Source organism: Phaenicophaeus curvirostris, chromosome 14 (genome assembly GCF_032191515.1).
Source record: "Phaenicophaeus curvirostris isolate KB17595 chromosome 14, BPBGC_Pcur_1.0, whole genome shotgun sequence".
Classification (NCBI taxonomy): Eukaryota; Metazoa; Chordata; class Aves; order Cuculiformes; family Cuculidae; genus Phaenicophaeus; species Phaenicophaeus curvirostris.
Genome location: NC_091405.1, coordinates 2,367,167 through 2,389,339, shown reverse-complemented (window position 1 = coordinate 2,389,339; position 22,173 = coordinate 2,367,167). Strand labels below are relative to the sequence as shown.

Below are 22,173 nucleotides of genomic sequence, written 5' to 3'. Positions count from 1 at the left end.
GCAGTCTAGGTATGTAGAGAAGAAGCAGAACAAACTGGGAAAGGAGTAGAAATGTCAGTGTATGCTGAGAAGCTGAGCTTGCTGGGCCCACAGGGAAAAGTAAACATCCAAAAGTTGATCAAAAAAATACTTGCTTCCTTTTGCTTTTGGAACATAAGGAGAACCTGCTCCTCAGACAGGTTTTTCAGTCTATCTTATAAGATCAGATGTTGATCCCATGGATAGACATCACTACACAAGCAGACTAACTCCTCATTCAGTGAGAAACATGTTAAGAAAGCTGTAGCTACCTGTAGTGTCAGTTAAAAAAAGATACTAGAGCACAGCCCAAAGTCGCCACTAACAATGACTAAGAGGGATCAGGGCAGTCCCTGTGTTACAGCACAGGTCTGTCAGACAGTCTGTAGCACCCTGGGTCTTCCCTTTGGACAGCAGTAAGGTCGTTGGTCCAGAGATGTTCAATGCAACACACTGTATCTGTGCACTAAACCTGAGAACCAGACATACAATTCTAAATTAAAGAAAAATCTTTTATTGCCTTCAAATCAGCACTGATTTGAAAAGGGAGCACTGATGGAAAGGAAGCAAAAACTTAATGCTATACAATGTGACAAGTTACATTTAGAACCAACAGAAAACTTGGTCACCATATACATTATTTGCTGGGTATTCTTTTTTATTCCTGTTACTTAGATACCAGTTTGGAAATTCTACATAATCTCATATTTCTCAGAAGTTGCTACACATAGTTTTTCTTAGGTTTCAATTTTGAACACTGCGCTGTTGTCACAGGAGACACTGGAAAGCTGCCCACCTGCCAGCCCCCAGCTGAGGGGATTCCGGTAACTAGGCATTTTCCTATATGGTTGTGTCTCTGGGCTGGAAATACAACATATGGAAAAGGATCATCTGTATGTTTCTGTACTCTGGGTCTGAGTTAAGAGCCTTCAGAAGTGGGGATACACTGGGTGGAGGCTCCCCAAAGAGGCTGCGTGTAGCCTGAGCTGCACCAAAACTCAACTAACTGCGCAGAGTTCCTGGGGAAGCTCACATCTCGCAGTACCTACAGGATGTCTGTTTTCCATTACCCAACCTATCCCAGCTCCCCATTATTCTGAATAATACACCTGACTGCGTATATTTGACAGGTTACTCCATCACACAAATAAAAGTGGAAAAATAAGTAATTCTCCCTAAATTCTTCTCAAAGGTTGGTGTACCCAGATGCAAGAATTCCTGTAAGAGACTGACAAACCCCAAGTTCAGACTACAGCAGGGAAAATCTATATTAATGAATGATTAAATCGGTCTTTTAAATATTCTTTCTTAATAATGATAAAAGAAAAACAAGGGGATAGGAATGTAAATTACTCCCTGAGAATGCTTGGGAGGTATGTGGTTCACTAGATACTTGAGAGATACACATGCGTTCTCTTAACTTTTTGATGATGGGCTGCCTGAACAGCAAGAACAGCAAAACAATTGCTCTGGTGCTCTTTTAGAATAGACGGGGACAAGGATCCAAGGCAGTTGCCCTGTTCTACATCATGCCATTTCCCTTCTCGCTTTCCCTGAAGATGAAACCCTGTGGAAGCATTTGATGGAAAAAAAAATCAGATCCTTGTTAACCAATTCAAAGCCTCAGTGCTAAACCTGAATGGTTAATGTCATATGTGAGGTTTTGGAAATGACTCTTTTGTCTCTGATTTGAACAGATTTTGTGTGATAACTTTCTTGCTAGATTAAATAAAAATTCTTTTTGCTCTTCTTTTGCAGTCTCTCGGATACCTGTTTCAAATATGCACAGGTATTACTTAAAAAAACTACCAAAGGCAGGTTTTATTTGTGGTTTTCTCTTCTGGCTAACTCTAAGCATGGCTTTTCTGGGCTTCTTTTTTTAAAGAGAAAACCTCTTGCAGTCTGGGTCTCCCTGGCCCTGTGCACACCAATAGCCAATCTCACCTGGGGCTCCACAAACACCCTTTGGCCATGGGCACAGTGGTTCCACTGAAGCTCAGAACTGGGCTTTCAGTGCTTGTCAGAGCTATATCAGAGATGTATCTGTCTCCAGCTCAGCTGGATCTGTTTTGTTGCTGTGGACTTTTCTGGTTATCACTGGACATGGCATGTAAATTGACCTGCTGTGTGGCCACAATCTTTTCTGGTGATCTGGACTCTTAGCTGACCCCAGCGCCAGGCCTGTCTTGTTCACCTCAGGCAGGTACATGGGACTAAGCCCTGAGCTGCCCGCTATGTTGCCACGCTTGGCTCCTTGTCCTTTAGGCAGCAGTTGTCCCTTGCTACTCCCTGGCATCCTATTCCTCAACTCCTCAATCTTTTCTAGCTTCCAGATAGAGAACACAGCTTGAGATGATGGATTTTTTAAAAATACACTTAAGCATAACAACATAGTGTGTGTTTTATCTCAACGCAGAAGCCTTTGCTTTGAGCCCACAGCCCAATGTGAGAGCATTATTATACCCTGCCCCAAACTTATTTTTCATTTAACAGCTTGTCATGTTTTCCCTGTGTGGATTCACTGTTTGCACCATGTTATCCATACCAAACCTTTGCCTGACTGTGTCTTTGTGGAATTTTTCTAACTGAAAACGTGAAGATGTTTATGTCTCAGTTTCTGCCTCCAAACACCTCTACAACTCTCCCTTCTGCCACTCCATGGCATTCCCTTAGAAGACAAGGGGCTGCAAACCTGTGTATCAGAGGGGTTTTTTCAGTTCCTTTTTTACTCTGTGCCTCAATCACATTAACTTCTTTAGTTCCATGACTGGAGCCAGATGGAAGTCTTAAGACACGCCTGAAGAGAAGAATGGTTTTAGCCACTGCTTTCTATAAGGACAGTCCTTAATGCAGACTTCTTCGCTTTTCCTAAATTAGACCCCTACAAAATGAATTTTCGAAAAGCCAGTCCTGGTGGGTGATGTGTTACGATGGAGGCTGTTTAAGAAGATAATTAACAGAATAATTGCTATAATGAAAATTTAACATGTCTGGAAATGACCGAAATTATCACAGTCATCTTCCATGAATCTAACTTTCCTCTTTTCTGTTAGTAAAAGCCAAGATGTTGGAGATTTTCCAGCTTTACCATACTGTGGTGCATTTCTAGAGTTGTGGTGAGACTGAGTGATCTTCCGCCAGCATCTGAGCCCACAGCCTCTCATTCTGGTTTCTCTTGATTACCACTGCTTCCTATCTTCTACAAAGTCATCTTTTTTTCAGTCAGTGCTGGATGGCACTTTCTGAAATGCACGTTAGCAGCAACAAAGCAAAAAGAAAAGTAATTTGTCATGTCAGGCAAGGGCATCACAAAATGTGAGGAGATGGCTCCGTCTTGGTTATCAGTTGTGTGTCAGCTTTGGCATATGCTCAAAGGAAAGACAAGCTAAGGTGTGAAGAATTGTGCTGTTTGTTTTCATCGATATACAGTTGTGGCTTTTAGCTTCATCATCACATACTCATGAATGGCTGAACACAGCAAAAAACAGCTGCTGTGTCCACTGTGCCACAAAAACTTGCCTGCTCCTCCTTATCACTAGGCTTGGAAGACTCTTTTGATGACATACAAGCTTCCTGCTCTGAGCCAAGTTGCTTCTAGGAAGGCTGAAATCAAACCTAACTTGCTCTTATTGAATAACAGGCTCCCTGTCATTATGAGAATGAACAGGGAATTAACTTTACTGAGTTTGGGGCACATAAGAGCAGTGCCAGGCTGGCAATATGTCAGACCTAGATCAACAGTTTTAGATTAAACAAGACTGCTCATAAATGAAAAATTTGGATTTTATCAACCGCTTTCAATCAAAACAATTTGCTACAAATAAGCACAAGCCTTAACTATTACATTTTAAATATCAGTATTATTTGAGGGTTAAAATTCAGATAACACTAATTCCACTCATCAGACTACAATATAGGCTTAATTATCAGTGAATACACATCTTAAAATAGACGTAAATTAACTACAGTAGAACTGTATTCATTTTCAACAATTCGGATTCTAGTTTTCTTACTCTCACAGATCAAAGTCATTATAATAGCATTAGAAACTGTGAAGAAATGTGTTTCATTAAAAATCTGTGTGTCGTACTAATTTCTGTGTAGTCATAAAACTCCATTCTCATTTTCCAAAGTCTGGTCAGAGTAAAGGTGTCACACAAGTAATTCAAATAGCTTGGCCTGAAAACCTGAGGCGTAAGGACCTGGGAACAGCAGCTGGCTGTCAGTGGAGGAATAGTATCTTCAGTTGTATATTTAATTCACTGAAATCCCTTGCAAACTTCTCTGATTGCAATGAGATGGCTTCTACCAAATATTCTAGTTTTGTTCCTATGTAAAATGTATGGTTTTGCATAGAATAAATCAATATTTCACTTCATATGACAGGAGATGTAATCCGTAACACTTCACATACAAACATGAGTCGGCCTTGCACGAGGTTAGAATGATGGTTTCTAAAGGAAAGCAGAGATGAAGACACTGCTCACAATGATGATTACTTTCTTCTACCCATTCTAAACACTAGCAAAAGATTTTTGAAAAGGCAAATAAATCAATTTCAGAAATATCAGTGCTGACAACTTATCCTTTTTCAGAATTACTGCTTTTAAAAACAATTGCTTAAGGGGACTTCATGAGAAATCTGAATTATTTTATTAACACTGAAGGATTTACTTTTAAAGATAACAAGAACTAAACATAAGAAGCCTCCAGCAGAACATCTTTCCAGCTTCCTGTCTTGTTTCAGAAGCAGTTTTCAAGTGCCACAAATCAGTCACGTTTAGTTTTAGCCTGGCAAAATATATGTATTCAATAAATAGAAAATCTGAGATATAGGTTGTACAGGACTGAAGAAAAAGCAATTACCTGAATTAGTGTATATGTGCAGGACAGAGATGTGGTGAACTACTCTGAATCTCTGGAGGCTTTTGCTGCTGAGGGCTCTGGTAGAAACAACTGAACAGAACCATTACAATAACAGAATAATTCACGCCATCCATCAAGCACCAAATAATAAAACTGAAAAGTAATATATCAAATTTATATAAACTCAGTGTGATGTGCATTGAAGACATAATCCATTCATTTAAGCTAAGGAAGGATGTTTTATTATCTCTGATGGGGATAAAAGTAAATTATGTTGAATCTTGTTTATTTTTGTGTTATAGTTTACCCTCATAAAAGAAAACATGAGCAAAATAAACTATGCTAGAGGAGATCAGAGACTGTTGAGTGGGAGGAGATAAAAAAAATCAAAGGCAAAACAAAGGCAAGTGTTCAAGGAGGAAGACATTAGCCAAGTCAAACGCTTCCATGAGTGCAGAATTAACAAATGAGAGACCTAACATTTCCCCATGAAGATAACTCAGTGAATGGACAGAAACTAGAGGTGACGTGCAATGGGAGAACAGAAAGATGGTACCCGATTAAGAAAGTGAAATCATGCTTTTGTGATGGAAAAGCTGTAGCACTGCTTGTGAGATGCAAGAGCCAGGTGGAAAAGAGTTCAGTGAATAAGGTGACAGGGCAGTTCTTCTCTCATTGCCAAAATAAAAGGAAACCTGCAATGAGAGTGAAGGTATGAAACCCGAGAGCTGGAAGTGGAAGAATAGCAAGTGTCCAGCAGTATGAAAAAGGCATTTTATAACAGACTGAAGAGGGGCCAAAGGAGGGCCAGGATGATGATCCAAGGGCTGCAGAACTTGCCCTGTGAGGAAAGATTTAAGGAGTTAAGGTCTTTACTCCCTGGAGAAGGCTCAGGGAGGACCTCATCACAGTATTCCAGTATTTTAAAGATTGGCTACACAGAGGATGGAGACTCTCTTTTCACAAGGTGGTCTTCACATGGAGAAGACAAGGGGAAACCAATACAAGTTGCACCAGGAGAGGTTTCATAAGAAAGAAATTTTTTACAGGGAGAAATATCATTCAATGGAACAACTTCCCCAAGAATGCAGCAGAGTTCCCACCACTGGATGTTTTCAAGACGCAGTTGGGTGGGACGCAGGACAATCTCATCTAGTTTTACCTTCCCACAAAAGCTTGGACCAGATGATCTCTCAAGGTCTCTCGCAAGCTGGGCTGTTCTAGGATTCTATGAACATCTTTCCTAGCATTTCCTGGTTTTACAATGGTGCAGGGCCCCCATGGAATTCAGATGCTCAACTGTGCAAACAGATTCCAGAAAGTCACCTATGCCATCAGATGCTGCTGGCAGTAACTGGAGAGCTTTGATGGAGACCCAAGAAACCGAAAACAAGCTTTCTGTTGCTCCTTTCCATTATCTTACAGAACTGTACTGACCAGCTCTGAATCCCCTTTTCTGACTGTGGGCAGCCTGCACAGGTAATGCACACGGGCAGCGGGTTTCACTGCAAGCTGCCAACCCCTGGAATTGCCTGTAAGTAAACGCAAGTAGCAGCAGAAAAATCTGTCTAAGCAAGCTCAGACAAAAGCGTCATCCTCACTATTGAACTTCTCAACAAAACACACTGGCAACAGCGAAATAGCTGGTTTTATGGAACTGAGATTTGTTGATGAACTGTATTTATCTGAACGCAGTAATTGCATGTTCCTTTAAAAGAGTGTTTTTTTCATTTTACCAAAACACAGTCCACATTTTTCTTACATGCTGTTCTGGAAAGATGGCACTTGGCTTTTCTAATAGGCAAACATGACTCTGCAGAACAGAACATTATTAACAATCAAAAATAGTGACTGGAAAAAAAATGGAGGGAATAACTTTAGAGTATTTTAAAATGTGGCCTCTCTGTGGTATGTATTTTTATACAATGTCTTAAGGTCTCAAGTAATAGGAAAATCACACAAAGGTAATACAAGCAACCCAAAATCCACTACATGCAGTTCTAGTTTAACTCAGCAAGTCACACCAAATTCTTTCACCACACTAAGAATGAATTCAGGAAAATAAATATCCAAGGAGGAATATGGATTTAATTGTTATTGCTGTTACATTGCTAAAATAAAACAGCTGTGATCACACAGTCAGATACGGCCATTGTTCAACAAATATTTTTATTAAACATCTCTGTAGAGAAGATGAGCCCAGCTCCCCAAGAGCAGAGCTGAGCGCTTCCCAGACCACCCATTGCTCCCTAGGTAAAACAACTCATCCAGCTGCTGGGGGCGGGTGGAACTTGATCGGACACACTGGACACTACAGCTGTTACAAAGCAAATCATGTTTGCTCCTTGACAAACCATAACAACTGTATCTTAACAGTCAAGCAAACAGACCACAATCTTTTTTCCAAATCATTAATTTGAGCACTAGTTAATGACGGCAATCGTGTTTTTTTGAACGGCACCTTCCCAAAAATAACAACGACCTGCGAAGCCAACAGGAGAGAAACCTCAGAAAGTAAGGTTGGCTGATTACAGCAGGCATCGGGGGAAAGCAGGCACACAGGAAGGTCAGAGGTACAACAGGAGCAGTCAGGAAAATAAATTGGCCATGGCCATACAGCAAATAAACTATGTGTCAGAGCTGGGAATAAAATCCAGAAGCCCTGCCTCCTTGTCTCTCTGCGCTACTGCCCCAGTCCTAACCAGATCCTCTCCCAAACTTGACTTTCCAATACAGACTTCCAGAAGACCCAAACATTTTCCTACCTACAAAACAAATGCAGCAAAAGGAACATAAAGGTCTCCTTCACACAGTCGCTCCACCACTTACAGTATGGTCAGAAAGATTTTGTTAATTAACAAAATCCTCCAGGTCAGCAATCAGAATGTCTGAGTCTGCAGAGTTGTCATTCAACCAGTTAAAAACAGGGGTCAGGGTGTTCTCAAGAATCATTCAGACCTAAACCTGAGTCGACTTTTACAGAGGTGTTTTCCAGTTCTGCCATTGCTGTTTGCCAGGTGCTGGGGGTATTGGAGGAGCTGGAAAAGCAGGAGACCTTCTCAAGCACAACACTTCTATGTTTCAGTAAAATAATAGAAATCTCACATTCAGACCAGAGAGAAAATAGCCAGGGAAAGTATGAAGGTTCACATTCATGACATCTTCTGTAAAAGAGCTACATAATCTACAGGAGTAGATATGACAATGGCATAAAATCGTGAGATTGTTTCTCATTCCCATTGTAACCATGTACTGTTTACTATGGGATGTGTGGTCAGCTTTTGCCAAACAGCTTTTTAGCAAACCAGTTAAGCACATGGTCTCATCTAAGGCTCAGAAGTGCCAAACAAAAAACAGATTTAGGTTGGGCTCCAAATTACTGAAGTCAAGCCGTTTCACCATGTTTTATAATCAGGTTTCCTAAAAAACATATCAGTCACTGGATAGAAGTGTTCACTTTTAATTCAAGGCTTTGGACCATGGTGTCCATGGGTCAAGCCTTCAGTGGTGCAAATCAGAGCAGCTTTCCCGTAATCCACAATTACAGCGGTTCAGAACTGCTCTACATATTTAAGATGTTCGATTCAAATTACTCGATCCTATTTTTACTGCAGTGAGATAACTGTATACTTATTAACTGAACACTGAGTTTCACAGTCCAGAAAGTTAGCTCCATAAGCTGTAGTTTTTTCTTCCCCGTTGGCGAGTGCTGTCTTCCACGGTGGAGGCTCCCCTCTAGTGGACAATGCTTCTGATGTGTTAGTTGTGAGGTTATCGTGATTTAACGGAACAGTTGTACAATACACTCGATATCATGCATTTGCTTTCTGATTTAAAATTATTAAAAGGAAATGCAGGAGAATAGGCCTTATGAGGACCGGCTGAGAGAGCTGGGGGTGTTTAGCCTGGAGGAGGCTGAGGGGAGACCTCATTGCTCTCTACAACTAGCTGAAAGGAGGTTGTGGAGGGAAGGGAGCTGGGCTCTTCTCCCAAGTGACAAGGGATGGGACGAGAGGGAATGGCCTCAAGCTCCACCAGGGGAGGTTTAGGCTGGACATTAGGAAAAAATTTTTCACAGAAAGGGTCATTGGGCTCTGGCAGAGGCTGCCCAGGGAGGTGGTTGAGTCCCCTTCCCTGGAGGGGTTTAAGGGACGGGTGGACGAGGTGCTAAGGGATATGGTTTAGTGTTTGATAGGAATGGTTGGACTCGATGATCCGGTGGGTCTCTTCCAACCTGGTTATTCTATGATTCTATGACTTCATTAGTGCCTATGCAATGTTTCTTGATGAGCTTTAAAATTAATGCAGCAGTCTCAAGACCAGTTACTGCAAGCTGTAATACAACGTAAAACTGTGTAACAAACTTCGATGGTTAAACAGGTACACAAACAGCAATGTCATAGCCTGAAAAAGCTGATTAGGGGTTCAGTGGTTTGGCGAAGAAATGCAAAGACAGGAGCAGTGTTGTTCTGAACTGACTGGCTGCTGTTTCGCCCAGCTATCAGTGTGGATACAATTCACCCCCAGTCTGTACGGGTGACACTTACTGCCCTTTCTGTATCCTCTCTTCAGAGGAGACAACTGATACCCAACTTGCTGGGTCTACGGGTTTCCTCAAAACACTTAACTTTAAAAAGATGCACTTGGGGCTCTTATACGGAACAAATACATACACACTTAAATACGTTTGTTCTTTCCTGTGGGAGTATGATCACACAATTTACAACTGAGAAACCATCTAAGGATGCCAGCCAGTTGCGTTCTGTTTCCACTATTCAGCAATGGCAAAGGGCTGTCTGAGCATGAACCTTTCACCTGTGAATTTTTCTGTCTTCAGAATGTGATGGTACAAACACTCCTGCAGCAGAAACTTCCATAAGGCAAACCTCAGCTCACCAGTGACGGAGACCACTAACACATTTACTGGATTTTCAGGCACTTGCCAGGTGACAGCGGTGTGTGGCTACTATTGCAGATCTACAGAATCTCCAGAGAATCCTAAATCCAAACAATACGATCTGGGCAGTAGTTTTCTGAGTTTCAGGCGGAGTAAGCAGAGGCATCTTGAATCAGCTTAAAGTTTAATGAAAGTGGATGTTTTTCCCAACCCCAAACTTTTCTTTCCAAGTCTTCCAGAGTTACAAAATCTACTTTTTTTTTGTCCATATGGGCTCTTGACTCATGAATCTTTTCATAAAATTTTGGAGGCCACATGAAAGCCTGCCTTACGATTTTTATCTCTGGGGATTTTAGTAGAATATACCTATTTCCTAGTTCAATTAGAGGAATCTCATTCTAGCTGAACAGACGTCCACATCATGAAGCCATGTCACAACACTCCTTTTTGCTGTCAGTTTCTTTAAAAAGAAAATGGTACTTGTTAAGAAAATATAATAATCATACGACTACAGAATACGTGCATAAATAAGCATGGGCCTCTTCTGCTCTTTCTAAATGTGGACTCTAGTCAAAAAGTCACTGCTCATTTGTAGCTCAGATAATCCTTCCAATGCATTAAAAACTCAGAAATAAAGTCAGTGGGAGAGATTGTCTGCAATCCTTTTCTGAAACAGAATTAAGCAGGACTTTTGAACTGGGCCCAGCTCAAACCAGATTAAACAGAATGGTGCTTAAAGGAGACACAAAGATCTGCAAGGTCCAGTGTATAATTGAGAAAAACATGAGTTGTGTGGAACCAAATTTGCATCAAGTAATGACTTCTGGGACTGATAAAAGTAATTTACCTAGCACAGGTGGTCTTCTATAGACAGAACCACAGCGTACGTATGACTTTTGAGAATATTTTAAGGTGGCCTGTTCAGAGGGAAGGCTGCCTCGTAGGTGTAAGCTGCAGCTCTGCACCTCTGTACCAGTTTCCCTGTTATTATTATGTTAGAAATTGACACAATACAGACAAGAACTGAGCATTTACAGAAGGAACAGAGCTAAGATGGGTGCTACAAATCATATCAGATATACATACAATATTTATTTCCTCACTGTAATTTGTGCAACTATGCTCAGCAACACAGCTGGAAATTGTAAACGGAGATAGCATCAGTAATTAGCCCCCTCATTCAAATGAGGTTTAAAACAAGTAGTCTCTCCCATACTGTTGATTTTAACAAAACTAGACTAAATTCTGTTTTAATGTGGAAAACAAGTAAGTCTTTTCACAAGACAGGAAGCTCAGATATGTAAGGTAGGGAATACGATAGGGAATTCATAGAGGCGAGGTACTGCTAAACGCATAAAGCAGGGGCCAAGTAGCCTCAGGCATTAATAATTCCTAAACAGCGCTACTATTTAACATATCACTGAAAGTTGTGGATATGCCCATCAATCTACTTTGAAGAGCATTTCCTTACTACCCCAAGGGTTACCAGCCACATCTGAAGAGCGTCTGTTAAGGTTACAAAGAAACAAGAACATTCTTCTTTCCTTTATGTGCTCTCTCCCCAAAAGAACATTAAACTGGTTGAATTAATAAAATGCACTGGATGTGGGGAGAACACTCTGTAACATGTTGTGTGTGAGCTGGCTTTAGCTCATTTTGTTAGTAGGATTAATTTTTAGAAATCTAAGTCTTTCATGTTAATCCCAGATAATAGTGCAGTTTGGTACACTAAAATAATCAGATTACAGTGAATGTCAATGTGATTTGATTTTAAATGATGCAGAGCATATTACTGGGACTTTCACCTCCTGCTTTTACGAAAGGATGACCTGGAAGGATGTCAGGCAGAGTTCACCATGGCTCCACAGCTGCAGACCTCTGCTTCCACTCATCTTTACAAACACAGCTCCTTTTAGTCAAATACTGATTTGTTATAGCAGGCTAGCACAAGAATTTTAAAAGGACTTTCTCACAATGGATGTGCAGATATTGTTTAAGAAACTGGTATACAAACTTACCTACACACGTACCACTGAATTACCATCTGCTACAACCAAATACCTGGTTTGTGTTTTCCATAAAACCCCACTACCCTAACCAGTCCTTCCCACTTATTTGACCCTCGTGCTTCCTTTTTGCATCTCCCTCGTTCCCCGTATCTTCGCTCCGATTGGCTGCAGCAGGCTAATGCCTATTTTATTTCTGGTTGATCTGATTAAGTAAGAACCTGGGATTGTGATGTCAGTGCATTAGTAGAAGCAAGTAATGCTTCCTGTAGGAAGGATGGCAATTTTGACCTTTTAGAAGCAGGTCATGATCTGACTGCAAGATGAAAATAGAGCAAGACAAACTGCAGTAATAATACCAACTCCTTCTCCGATAGCACAGCCCAAAGAAAGATCATGGCTCATGGACTGCAGGTAGGAAAGCACAATGCACTTATGTTTGATTATTTGACTGAGGGGAGCTTTGGGGAGAGGTTAGAGCCAGCAAACCTGGTAAAACGTTAGAAATACTGACTAATGAAAGGCCCCATTTCTTGTGCTCAGGAGAAAAACTGGCTTCCAGAATAGAGGGATTGGAATAAACTCCTCTTTTTACAAAGTTATGATATTATTTATTGGACTTCAATATATGTATATTCACTTTCGTTCCCTCTGTGTTGATAAAACGATATGTATTTATGAATCTCATCACTGTACATAATTGCTGTAGTTAATTTTGTTGGTTTTCCCCCTTAAACTCAGAAACCTACACAAGGAAATGAACAACAGATGAGACTGAATCTAAATTAAACAGCAAATTCCTCAAGTTATAAGCTCATGATTTAAAAATGTTATGACTCTGTGTGATATTTTAGTAGATTGCTTTATTCTAATGGGATGCTGCTGTATTATTTAGCATGTGCCACACTACAAATGCTTTTATGAGCCTGTAAGGTACACACAGCATGTTGCTATGGTGATCTTCTCAAACTGACGTAATCTTCAAGGTTCTTCTCACGGACCTTTCAGCAGACCTTAAAAAATGCTTCGCATGTAGCAACAAACAAGATATTAATGTAGCAGATATTGTTTGCACGTAACAGTCTCCACACGCACAGTTGTAAACCAAATACAAGGTATTAAACAGCACTGTTGGAGTAGCCATAAACTGTAATCACCACACACACCTGTATGCTTCCAGATTAGCTTTATTCAGTAGTTCCAGGAACATGGACAGAGCTCATCCCTCACCTGAGCTGAGCCAGTTGTGATGCCTCCATCAACTGCAGCAGGAAGCTAAATGCACTGGCAACAAGGCTGAACTTTTAACTCGCTGTGCAGACAAAAGCCCCAATTTTGACTGCATAGCCAACTGTAAGGATGAGCCCATTAAATACAGCAGGTAGTTTGGTGACAGGGCAGAAGGAAGCTGCTCAAGTCCCAGGTAGCACAGTCATTGCAGTTAAGGTGCAGTTGTGCAGAACACAACAGAGATGAGAATCTTCAGGGACATGGGGGGGAAAGAATCAAAAAACCAAAACAAACAGCCTACCCTAAAGCACTTTGTAAACTGTTTATCATGTCAGTGACTGTCCTTAGAAATGCTTTTTCTGTACTTTAAATGCAAATGATGCTTATATGTTCTGGCAGTCTCAACCAAACCCCGTCTTTTAACTTTAGCCAATGCTTGCAACCATGTCCTATCGTCACCGCTTCTTGCTGACAGAATCCCAGATCCTGTACGTGTATTCTGTCTGTCACCACTAGCAACCTCGCACAGGCAGAAATTAGCCCATTTCAAACCGGCCAGCCAGGTTAATTGAGCACTCCAACAATAAGCAGCTCTGCACTGCATTGCAGTCAGCTCAGAGATGTCACTGTCTGGCCTCATTACACCTGATACCAGGGCAGACACCAGCTACTCTTCCAAGATTAATAAAGCACAAACAAACTTAATTTGAAAACAGTCTCCACCTAAGCTTTCACTTTGACCTCAGCCATGAGGAAAGCAGTAACTACCCAGGCAAAACAGGACTGCTGACAGCCTAAGCAATGCTCAACCCCAAGCTTTTCTGGAAGTCTAACTTGGAACATCAAGGCCTATGAATGTTGAGAACTTGCAGAATGTCTTTAGTTCAGCCAGGATGAGATTCTATGTGCATTGCCTTGCACTACAATGATCTGTTCTTTCAAATTCTTCTTAACACCAGCCTCGCCTCTTTTGCCTTTAAATGAAGGGGGTTGTTTGTGGACAATTTAAAATAAACAGCAGGAACTGGTTATCTCATTTCTATGGCTGCTATGAGTTTTTCAAGTAACCTCCTGTTCCCTGCAGTCCATTTTCTTTCTCCCTGAGCACTCATTGTCATGCCAAAAAAGGAGAATTAATCCAAATTTCCCTAATGAGTTTGCAGCTGGTAACTTGTTATCAATGTTTTATGCTATTATTGATTAGTTCATAGCTCCATGTAAGCTATCAAATCCTTGGGTTTGAGGCCTGTTTAGTAAAATCAAAGGTTGTCTCATAGCTGGTATAGGGATCTGAGGGGGGAAAAAAACCAGAATCTCAGCAAGAATACTGAGTAAAACAAGTCCTTTAAAACCCTGCCCTCTGCCAAAATAGCTGCCTATTTTGTTCCTTGATGAACACAGTGTATGCTATCAGGAACAAGTGCCCCACCAAAGAACTGCACACAAGGCAGCACTCTATTTTGAGTTATACTGCATCGAGTTCCGCTGATTGGCACTGCTGTGCAGTGAAACTAGTGTGCACTAGTGAAGCTTTGAGCCAGCTTTACATTTTTCCTTCAATTAGTTCTGTATTTTTAAAAATAACTGGGCAACATTAGATGTGACAATTCACTAATTTGAATTTTTTCTTAACTTATTTCTCATACCTACATATAAGGCCTCTTATTCACAACTGTTTCTACTTCATACCTTTTTCTTGTCTGCTTTTGCGCCTCCACTTCCCAAGCGAACAAAGACCAAAGCATCCATTTTGGTCTTGAAAGGTGGTTGAACCCAATTGCGCAGATCTGTCTGGGGTCAAGAGACTAGTTGGAAGAGAAGCCCAAATGGAGTATTTCCAGATACCTCTGGGTGTAACCACCTGGAGCCAACTTGTTGAAAAAAGAGCTGTGAATGGTAAAAGGGTGAAGGAAGCAGCTAGGGCCTCTCCCAAGCCAAGCTGAGGAGAAACCTACTAGCAGGGCAAACAGCATGAGGAGCTGAACCACAGCTCAGCAGATCTCTGGCTCCACCTTGGGCACCCTCTGCAGCTCCTCATCTTCCCACTACCACCTCAAAGCTTCTCCTTTGGGGTAAGTCACCTCCCCTGTTCTCTGAGCCTGCTGATGGCTGGTGTGTGCTTAACCTTTGCCAAATGTTGTTGTGATTCACACTGAGGAGACAGTTTGCTTCCTTACACATAGAAAATGCTGGCCAAGGTAGTGCAGCACCCTACAGTCACCTGCCGACTGGAGATCAACCTGTAATCCCAACCTATTTGCCTTTAATTGTAATTTTTGCTTGTCTACCACATAAGCAAGCTCCTGTGCTCTGCAGAGGGGGAAAGGGAGAACGCAGGGGGTTTTTTGTTGTTGTTTTGCAGGGGTTGAGTGGATGGTTCAGAATTTTTCTTTTAACGACTAGGATGAAGCAGTTGTCTACCCATTCACATCTCAGACAAGGATACTGCTTCCTCGATTATCAGAAAGATTATGAAATGTTCTATTAAAAGATTCCAAAACTCTCAGATATAAATTTATTTTGCCACACTATCGGGGTGGGTGGGTGTAAAGAGAGGATGTTTTCTTCGCATCATCTGAGATGGGAAGGTTTCTTCCCATGTGGCTCTGTCTTAACTCTTAGAGCAATTTCCTTTCCACTTGCAGATAAGAGATGAAGAAAGCGGCTACAATAAAAATCTATTTTGCATTCCTAAGCATTATGAAGAAGATTTAGAAAGAGTCTTCATTCCCCATGGACTCATCCTGGACAGGTATGAGAGTAAACAACTAAGAGTAGGAATAAGGATGCCCATAACCCATTTCCCTCCAAAAGAAAAGCCTGACACCCTACCCTGCACAGCCCATGAGAAACACGGAAATTCTACAGCTGTAACACTTGTGCTCTGGAGTCTGATACAAGAGGAGCTTGACACAGAGGATTCCCCTTCAAGCCCAGTTAAATATCCATGTTATCTCAAATATCTTTAAGCTTTCCTAGACAGCATTGTTCAGATACACTGATTAAATCAACAGTGTGTCAAGTGGAGTAGGCATCACCTTGTGAACTGCAAATATGTAACTGTCCTATGTCTGAACGGGGTCACAATTTGCTAGTTACAAAAACTTAACAGCAAGATCAGAATTGTAACTTGGACATTGCTTAAAATATGGACAACTAAATATGACGAGCAAAACACTTAAAATGATTTCTTGTTTTCCTTCCAGGACAGAACGTCTGGCTAAAGATATCATGCAAGATATGGGAAGCCATCACATTGTTGCGCTCTGTGTCCTTAAGGGAGGCTATAAATTCTTTGCTGATTTGCTGGACCACATAAAAGCACTAAATCAAAATGGTGACAGATCTGTGCCTATTACTGTGGATTTTGTTAGAATAAAAAGCTACAGTGTAAGCAGCTTTCTTTTCCTTGGAAAATTGGCTCTCCTCACAGACCCACATTCTGAATACGGGTAGTTTACACAAGAAAAAAAAAGAAGAGTTTATGCATACACCCTGTTCAGGTTCAGAGGAACTTGATTTATTACACACTGAAAACCCATTGATGTACCAATCTGTCTCAACAATAAGACGGATACTGAATACGCACTGGAATAGCAGAACTCTTAACATGGCAAAGCACAGCCAGGTCTCCAACATCCTCTGCTCCAGCCCAAAGCTCCCTAAAGGCTCTGCTCTGTCCTTACCATGGCACCCTTCGGTGCGAAGGAGTATGGAGAGGAGCTCAGCATCACAGACCTAGTTATTGTCTCTCTCTGCAGTGTTTCTGTTATTCCTACAGATAACATCGGAGAGACCTGTTTTTACAATATGTGTTGGGGAACAGGTGTCCCTTGCCTGAACCACTCACAGCTGGCCTGAGCCAGGAATGACTTAGGCAATTTTTTTTTGTTTTACTTTCTCCCTTTGAAGGTTCAAGCTCTGTGCAATGATCAAAACTTACTCCACACTTAAAACAACAGTTTGCACTATGCTATGTTTCATGGAACTCTGCAATAAATCTGCAGTAATGAAATAGCTAAAAGCAATGATGTCAATTCTATGAATATGGATGTACTCTTGTCCCTGCAAACATCCTCACTTTCTCCTCTTGCTCTCAGCTGCTTAAAAGCTGTTTCACTGAAGGCATGCTGGGTAAAGTTGCAAGTGTCCTTTGGCAGGCAAAAAGCGAGAGCAACACACCGTTCATACACATACAAGATAATACTTCTGAGCATGTTTTATGTGACTTCCTCCTCTTTCTCCTTCTAGAATGATTCACCTACAGAAAAAATCAGTGTTGTTGGAGAGGAACTGTCTACACTAAGAGGCAAGGTATGAACTGGCATCTTTAACTTTTAAAGCTAAGGAACAGTTGTTCTGTATATTCCAGGAAGCCCATCTTGATTAAGGTTTTGATACCGCATATTTACAGCCACTTAATACTGGTTTAAAACACTATGCTTTGAAACAGTGAGTAATTATCCCTGATCTCAGTGGAAACTTAATGCGAACAGAACTGAGTACTTCGAAAGATCCTGCCCCAGTTTTTATCCCACAGCCACCAGAAACGAACCATCTTAAACTGACTCATGCAGTATGGTTTTAGAATGTACTGCCTTATATAGAATAACATATAAAACCTGACACAGGTGGTTTCCTCACAGTATGCTATGTTTCTATAAATACTTACAGACAAGCTCTTGAGACAGCACTAAAATAATGTAAGTAGTTAAGTGACAAGCTCCTCTGAAAACCAGTTGCAATTTAGTTGTAAGTGAAGTTTTTGGTACAAATTTTTCCTGGCTGTTTGGCTCACTGAATGCTGCCACGTTAAACGTGTTCTTTTCTTTCTCTCCCTACATGATCTTTCCAGAACGTGTTAGTAGTGGAGGTAAGTAAAGATTAGGGGCCAGGGGAGGAATTACATGGACTTCTTTCTCCCCATATTGCATGTTAATACCTATTGCATACGTGTTATTATGTCACTGTGCTGCCGGGGGTTCTGACTGGTTTTACACTCTAAATTAATCCACTAACAGTTGTTTTTTTCTTTCAGACTCGGAGGATAACTTATTTTTTTTATCTCTTTCAGGACATTATTGAGACTGGAAGAACAATGAAAGCACTGCTTTCCAAACTAAAAGACAACGAACCAAAGATGGTAAAAGTTGTAAGGTACAATGATATGGCCACTTACTAATGTGTTGTAACGAGATGATATCGCAAGAATATTTAGGTGAATAGTCGCTGCATGCGCGTGGGTGTTCGGTTTTGTCTGGTTTGAAGTTTGGGGAGAGACAAATTAAAAGCAGGAAGCAATCCTTACCCAGCTGGTGAATAACTAAGTATTTACTGAACAGGAAATTTACTACAACCTTCACTGTTAAAACGAATAAAAAAGATTCCCTTTTCACATAGTCCATGAGGTCTCATGGATTCCCTGTTTCTCACCTCCTTCTCACCTTAGTGGAAGTCAGTTCTTTTCATAGGTTTCCTAACACCTCCTCAGTTGCCTCAGTACTAGAATGACAACACTCCAAGTCCTTCTTAACATCCTCAGTCAGACAGGTTTTCAGAACCTAGGGGTTCATCAGCACTTGCAAGATGATTCCAAGTGCCATTCCAGATCTGCTTTGAGATGATCTCTAAAACGAATTATTTGAGAATGTCTCTGTCAAGTGATCATGATGCTTTGAAGAAAAATTTCCCCATTTATGTACCAGTTGTGCTCCTTCTAGTGAATGTCCACGAGGTTCTCTGTTTCTTCAGAAATGCACCAAGAAAGCAAGAATGGATATGACTTTGTGGAAGAAATCATAGTGACACATTGCACAGCTTGTCCCCTTCTTCCTCCCTCCCAGATAAAATGTTTACTTGCTGCTTAAACTGTGCTGTTCTAGTTTGCTGATACGTCACTACATGAAAAAATAATTATTTGGGACACAGAACTAATGAGACCGAAACGTTAAACAATGAAGTCATTTGGACCCTCATAATAAATCCAGATAAGAGCCGTAGCTTCCTCCTCAATTATGAGGCTTCCTTCTATTACAAAAATCTTGTTTTAATTTAATTGCATGATCATAGAATCATAGAATAGTTTGGGTTGGAAGGGACCTTAAAGATCATCCAGTTCCAACCCCTCTGTGATGGGCAGGGACGCCTCCCACTAGATCAGGCTGCCCAAGGCCCCATCCAACCTGGCCTGGACACCTCCAGGGATGGGGCAGCCACAGCTTCCCTGCTCCAGCACCTCACCACTCTCATAGCGAAGAAATTCCTCCTTACGCCTAGTCTAAATCTCCCCCTCTCCAGTTTATACCCACTGCCCCTCATCCTACCACTACCAGCCTTTGTGCACAGTTGCTCCCCAGCTTTCTTTTAGCCCCTTCAGGTACTGGAAGGTCACTATAAGATCTCCTTAGAGCCTTCTCTTCTCCAGGCTGAACAACCCCAACTCTCTAAGCCTGTCCTCTCATAGGGAAGGTGCTCCAGCCCTCTGATCATCTTTGTAGCCTCCTCTGGACACGTTTCAACAGTTCCACATCTTTCTTATATTGAGGATTCCAGAACTGGACACAACACTCCAGATGAGGTCTCACAAGAGAGGAATACAGGGGCAGAATCACCTCCCTTGTCCTGCTGGCCATGCTTCTTTTGATGCAGCCCAGGATACAATTGGCCTTCTGGGCTGAAGAAGCTTATGGGGAAGGGGGGGAGAAGTGAAGTTTGCAGCTTAGAGCAAGACATGCTTTAAAAAACATAATCCCCTCTGCTCTGCCTTGCAGCCTGCTCGTTAAAAGGGCACATCAAAGTCCAGGTTACAGACCAGACTGTAAGTACTGCATTCTTCTGGTTGTCCATGATGTTTCGCTTCATGCATGAAGTCTGAAAACTGGCACATGAGTTTCAGGAAGGCCAAGAGAAATGGGGAGGAAACACACCAAAATTTGCACACTGATGACAAGCTACCCCACACTGAAACCTCAGAACCATCTCCTTTTTCACATCCTTTGGTCTGAGTACAAGTTTGGCTACTTGCTACCAGATACAGAACCAAACCGTAACTTCGTATTGTTTTGATCCTAAAAGGCATTTGTATTCACTCTGCATTAAACTTGTCTTGTTTTCCAACTGAAAATCCCTGCTGAGTTGCAGTGCATGCACTTTTACACAAGGAAAATCTCTCTCCTTGTCTTCCTCTCCCAGGACTACCTCCTAAGTAGTTTTAAATAATTACTTTGTTCTTAAAAGGCATTTTCTTAACATTTCAATTGTACTGCTAACTGACAGGGAGGGCACAGATTCTACCCTCTGCCATCAATTTACAGTTCTAATTCTTAAAGAAGGAGGCAGAGTACCTTGAAAGCAAGAGGATGTATTACTTAGCTATTACTGTTAAACAGCTGAAGCACGTGTTGAATACAAACTGTGCACTTCAAAGCTATTTACATCGCCCAAGTATAATAAGAATTGTATTTTCTTACAGATATAGGCTTTGAAATTCCAGATAAATTCGTAGTTGGATATGCTCTTGATTATAATGAATACTTCAGAGATCTAAACGTAAGTACGCATATGTGTGCCTCGACTGTTGCATATGATTGTTACCACAGGTGACCAGCACAAATATTGGCTTACGCTCAGCGCTCCTCAGCAATTAATGAAATTTTGAATCTCACTAGAAACCTCTATTACAAGGGCAAAACCATTATTAACATTCCAAGCTGATAATTCAGTATAAATACATAAGAATGTGTTTATGCCTCACCTTGTCATGAACATCCTCAAGTCTCATGGCCCAGTCGTGCTGTACAGTTCACCGAATCCTCCAGGGTGGCTGGGAGCTACATCTGCTGCCCCATCTGAAAAGGAAGTAACACTTAATTTGGCTTTGATTTCATGTTTGTCTCTCTTAGTGAAATCCTGCATTGCTCTTTTCTAGCCATGTCTTTAGGGTAGCTGCGTGTGGACTGCATGTGAAGGGTTTTCCTCCACTGAATATAACATATTCATTAAGATCTCTTTTACCTTTGCTCCATTACAATCTCCTTGGGATCCACTGAGTAGTAGACTCAGAAAGAGTAAAAATGACAGAGAGAGCTGATCTTCCCTCCCCCCGCCTTAGTTCTAAAAAGCACTTTCTTAAATCTGGTTAAGTGGAAACTATTTTCCCTGAAAACAAACAAACAAACCGGTTCTGTTGAAGGCACATAATGGATCTATGCTATTGCAAAGCAATATGAAAAAGGATAAAATAACTGAACAAACCTGGCCTCTTCAAAATATACAAATCTATGAATTACAGATAAGCCTGGAGCAATATTAACATCTCAGTTCTACTGCAAGATTACTGTTCTGGTGTGCTCTTTTTACAATGTAAGGAATATAGCTGAAAATGATTCATGCGTTGTCTTTGAAGGCAAAGACTCGCTAAAGCCGTACTACTTTTTTTTTTTTTTCCAGCACATCTGCATTTTGAAAGAGAAAGCCAAAGAGAAATACAGGATCTGATAGCATCAGTCTTCTGGAGCAGCAGTTCAGGGATGCATACAGCTGGACGAACAAGTAGTAATCTAGTGCTAATTGTGCTCTTCACTGAAGAACTGCAACATTTTCTAAAAATATTATTCTGTATATTTTTCTCCTATAATGATTATGCAAAGCAGCTTAAAGGTGAATGGGTGAATGAATCCTGGCTGTAAAACAGGTATTCTGTCCTGCTGGAGCCTCGGGGCACAGCCAGGTGTAGGCAATATGCAAACAGGTGTATGTAATGATGTCTGGGTTTCAATTTACTACATGAAGTAACACATTTAGTTGTACATAAACTGCAGTTATTCTTACATGTGAGCTTGTGTAAATATATGCACGTGTACTTTATGTAATACACCGAATAAGCAGTTAAGGACTCAAGGTTAATTAGGTCACCTGTACAAAGTGCACACCATGTGGAACACACATTTGGTTCTTTGGCTTATTGTAATGAAAAGTAAACAGTAATGTAACCACACTGAGACCAGCTCTTACGCATTCCATGTTACGTGGGCGTTGTGTCTTGTTTCCTGAGGGAAGAGAGCGCATGCTCTTTGTGTGGTGTTAGTGGAAATACAGGTAACACAGAGCACTGGCTGGTAAGAGTGGGTGATAAACTGCTGCAGGAGGGAATTCCTT

At 41.2% G+C, this 22,173-nt stretch overlaps 2 protein-coding genes across 3 annotated transcripts in view; both read left to right on the top strand.

Annotated features, from left to right (window-relative positions):
- CLEC3A (C-type lectin domain family 3 member A) overlaps positions 1-22,173 on the top strand; it is a 244,155-nt gene that overhangs the window by 109,207 nt on the left and 112,775 nt on the right. The window lies entirely within an intron of this gene.
- Positions 12,044-21,679, top strand: LOC138726518 (hypoxanthine-guanine phosphoribosyltransferase-like). 2 transcript variants are annotated; one of them, XM_069868336.1, is made up of 9 exons: positions 12,044-12,201; positions 15,663-15,769; positions 16,224-16,407; positions 17,269-17,331; positions 17,873-17,890; positions 18,092-18,174; positions 19,788-19,834; positions 20,489-20,565; positions 21,466-21,679. In XM_069868336.1, the coding sequence occupies exons 1-9, from the start codon at positions 12,184-12,186 to the stop codon at positions 21,511-21,513; spliced, it is 645 nt and encodes a 214-aa protein (XP_069724437.1). In that variant the 5' UTR covers positions 12,044-12,183; the 3' UTR covers positions 21,514-21,679. The 2 variants fall into 2 exon arrangements, with proteins under 2 accessions (XP_069724437.1, XP_069724438.1); XM_069868337.1 differs by lacking the exon at positions 17,873-17,890.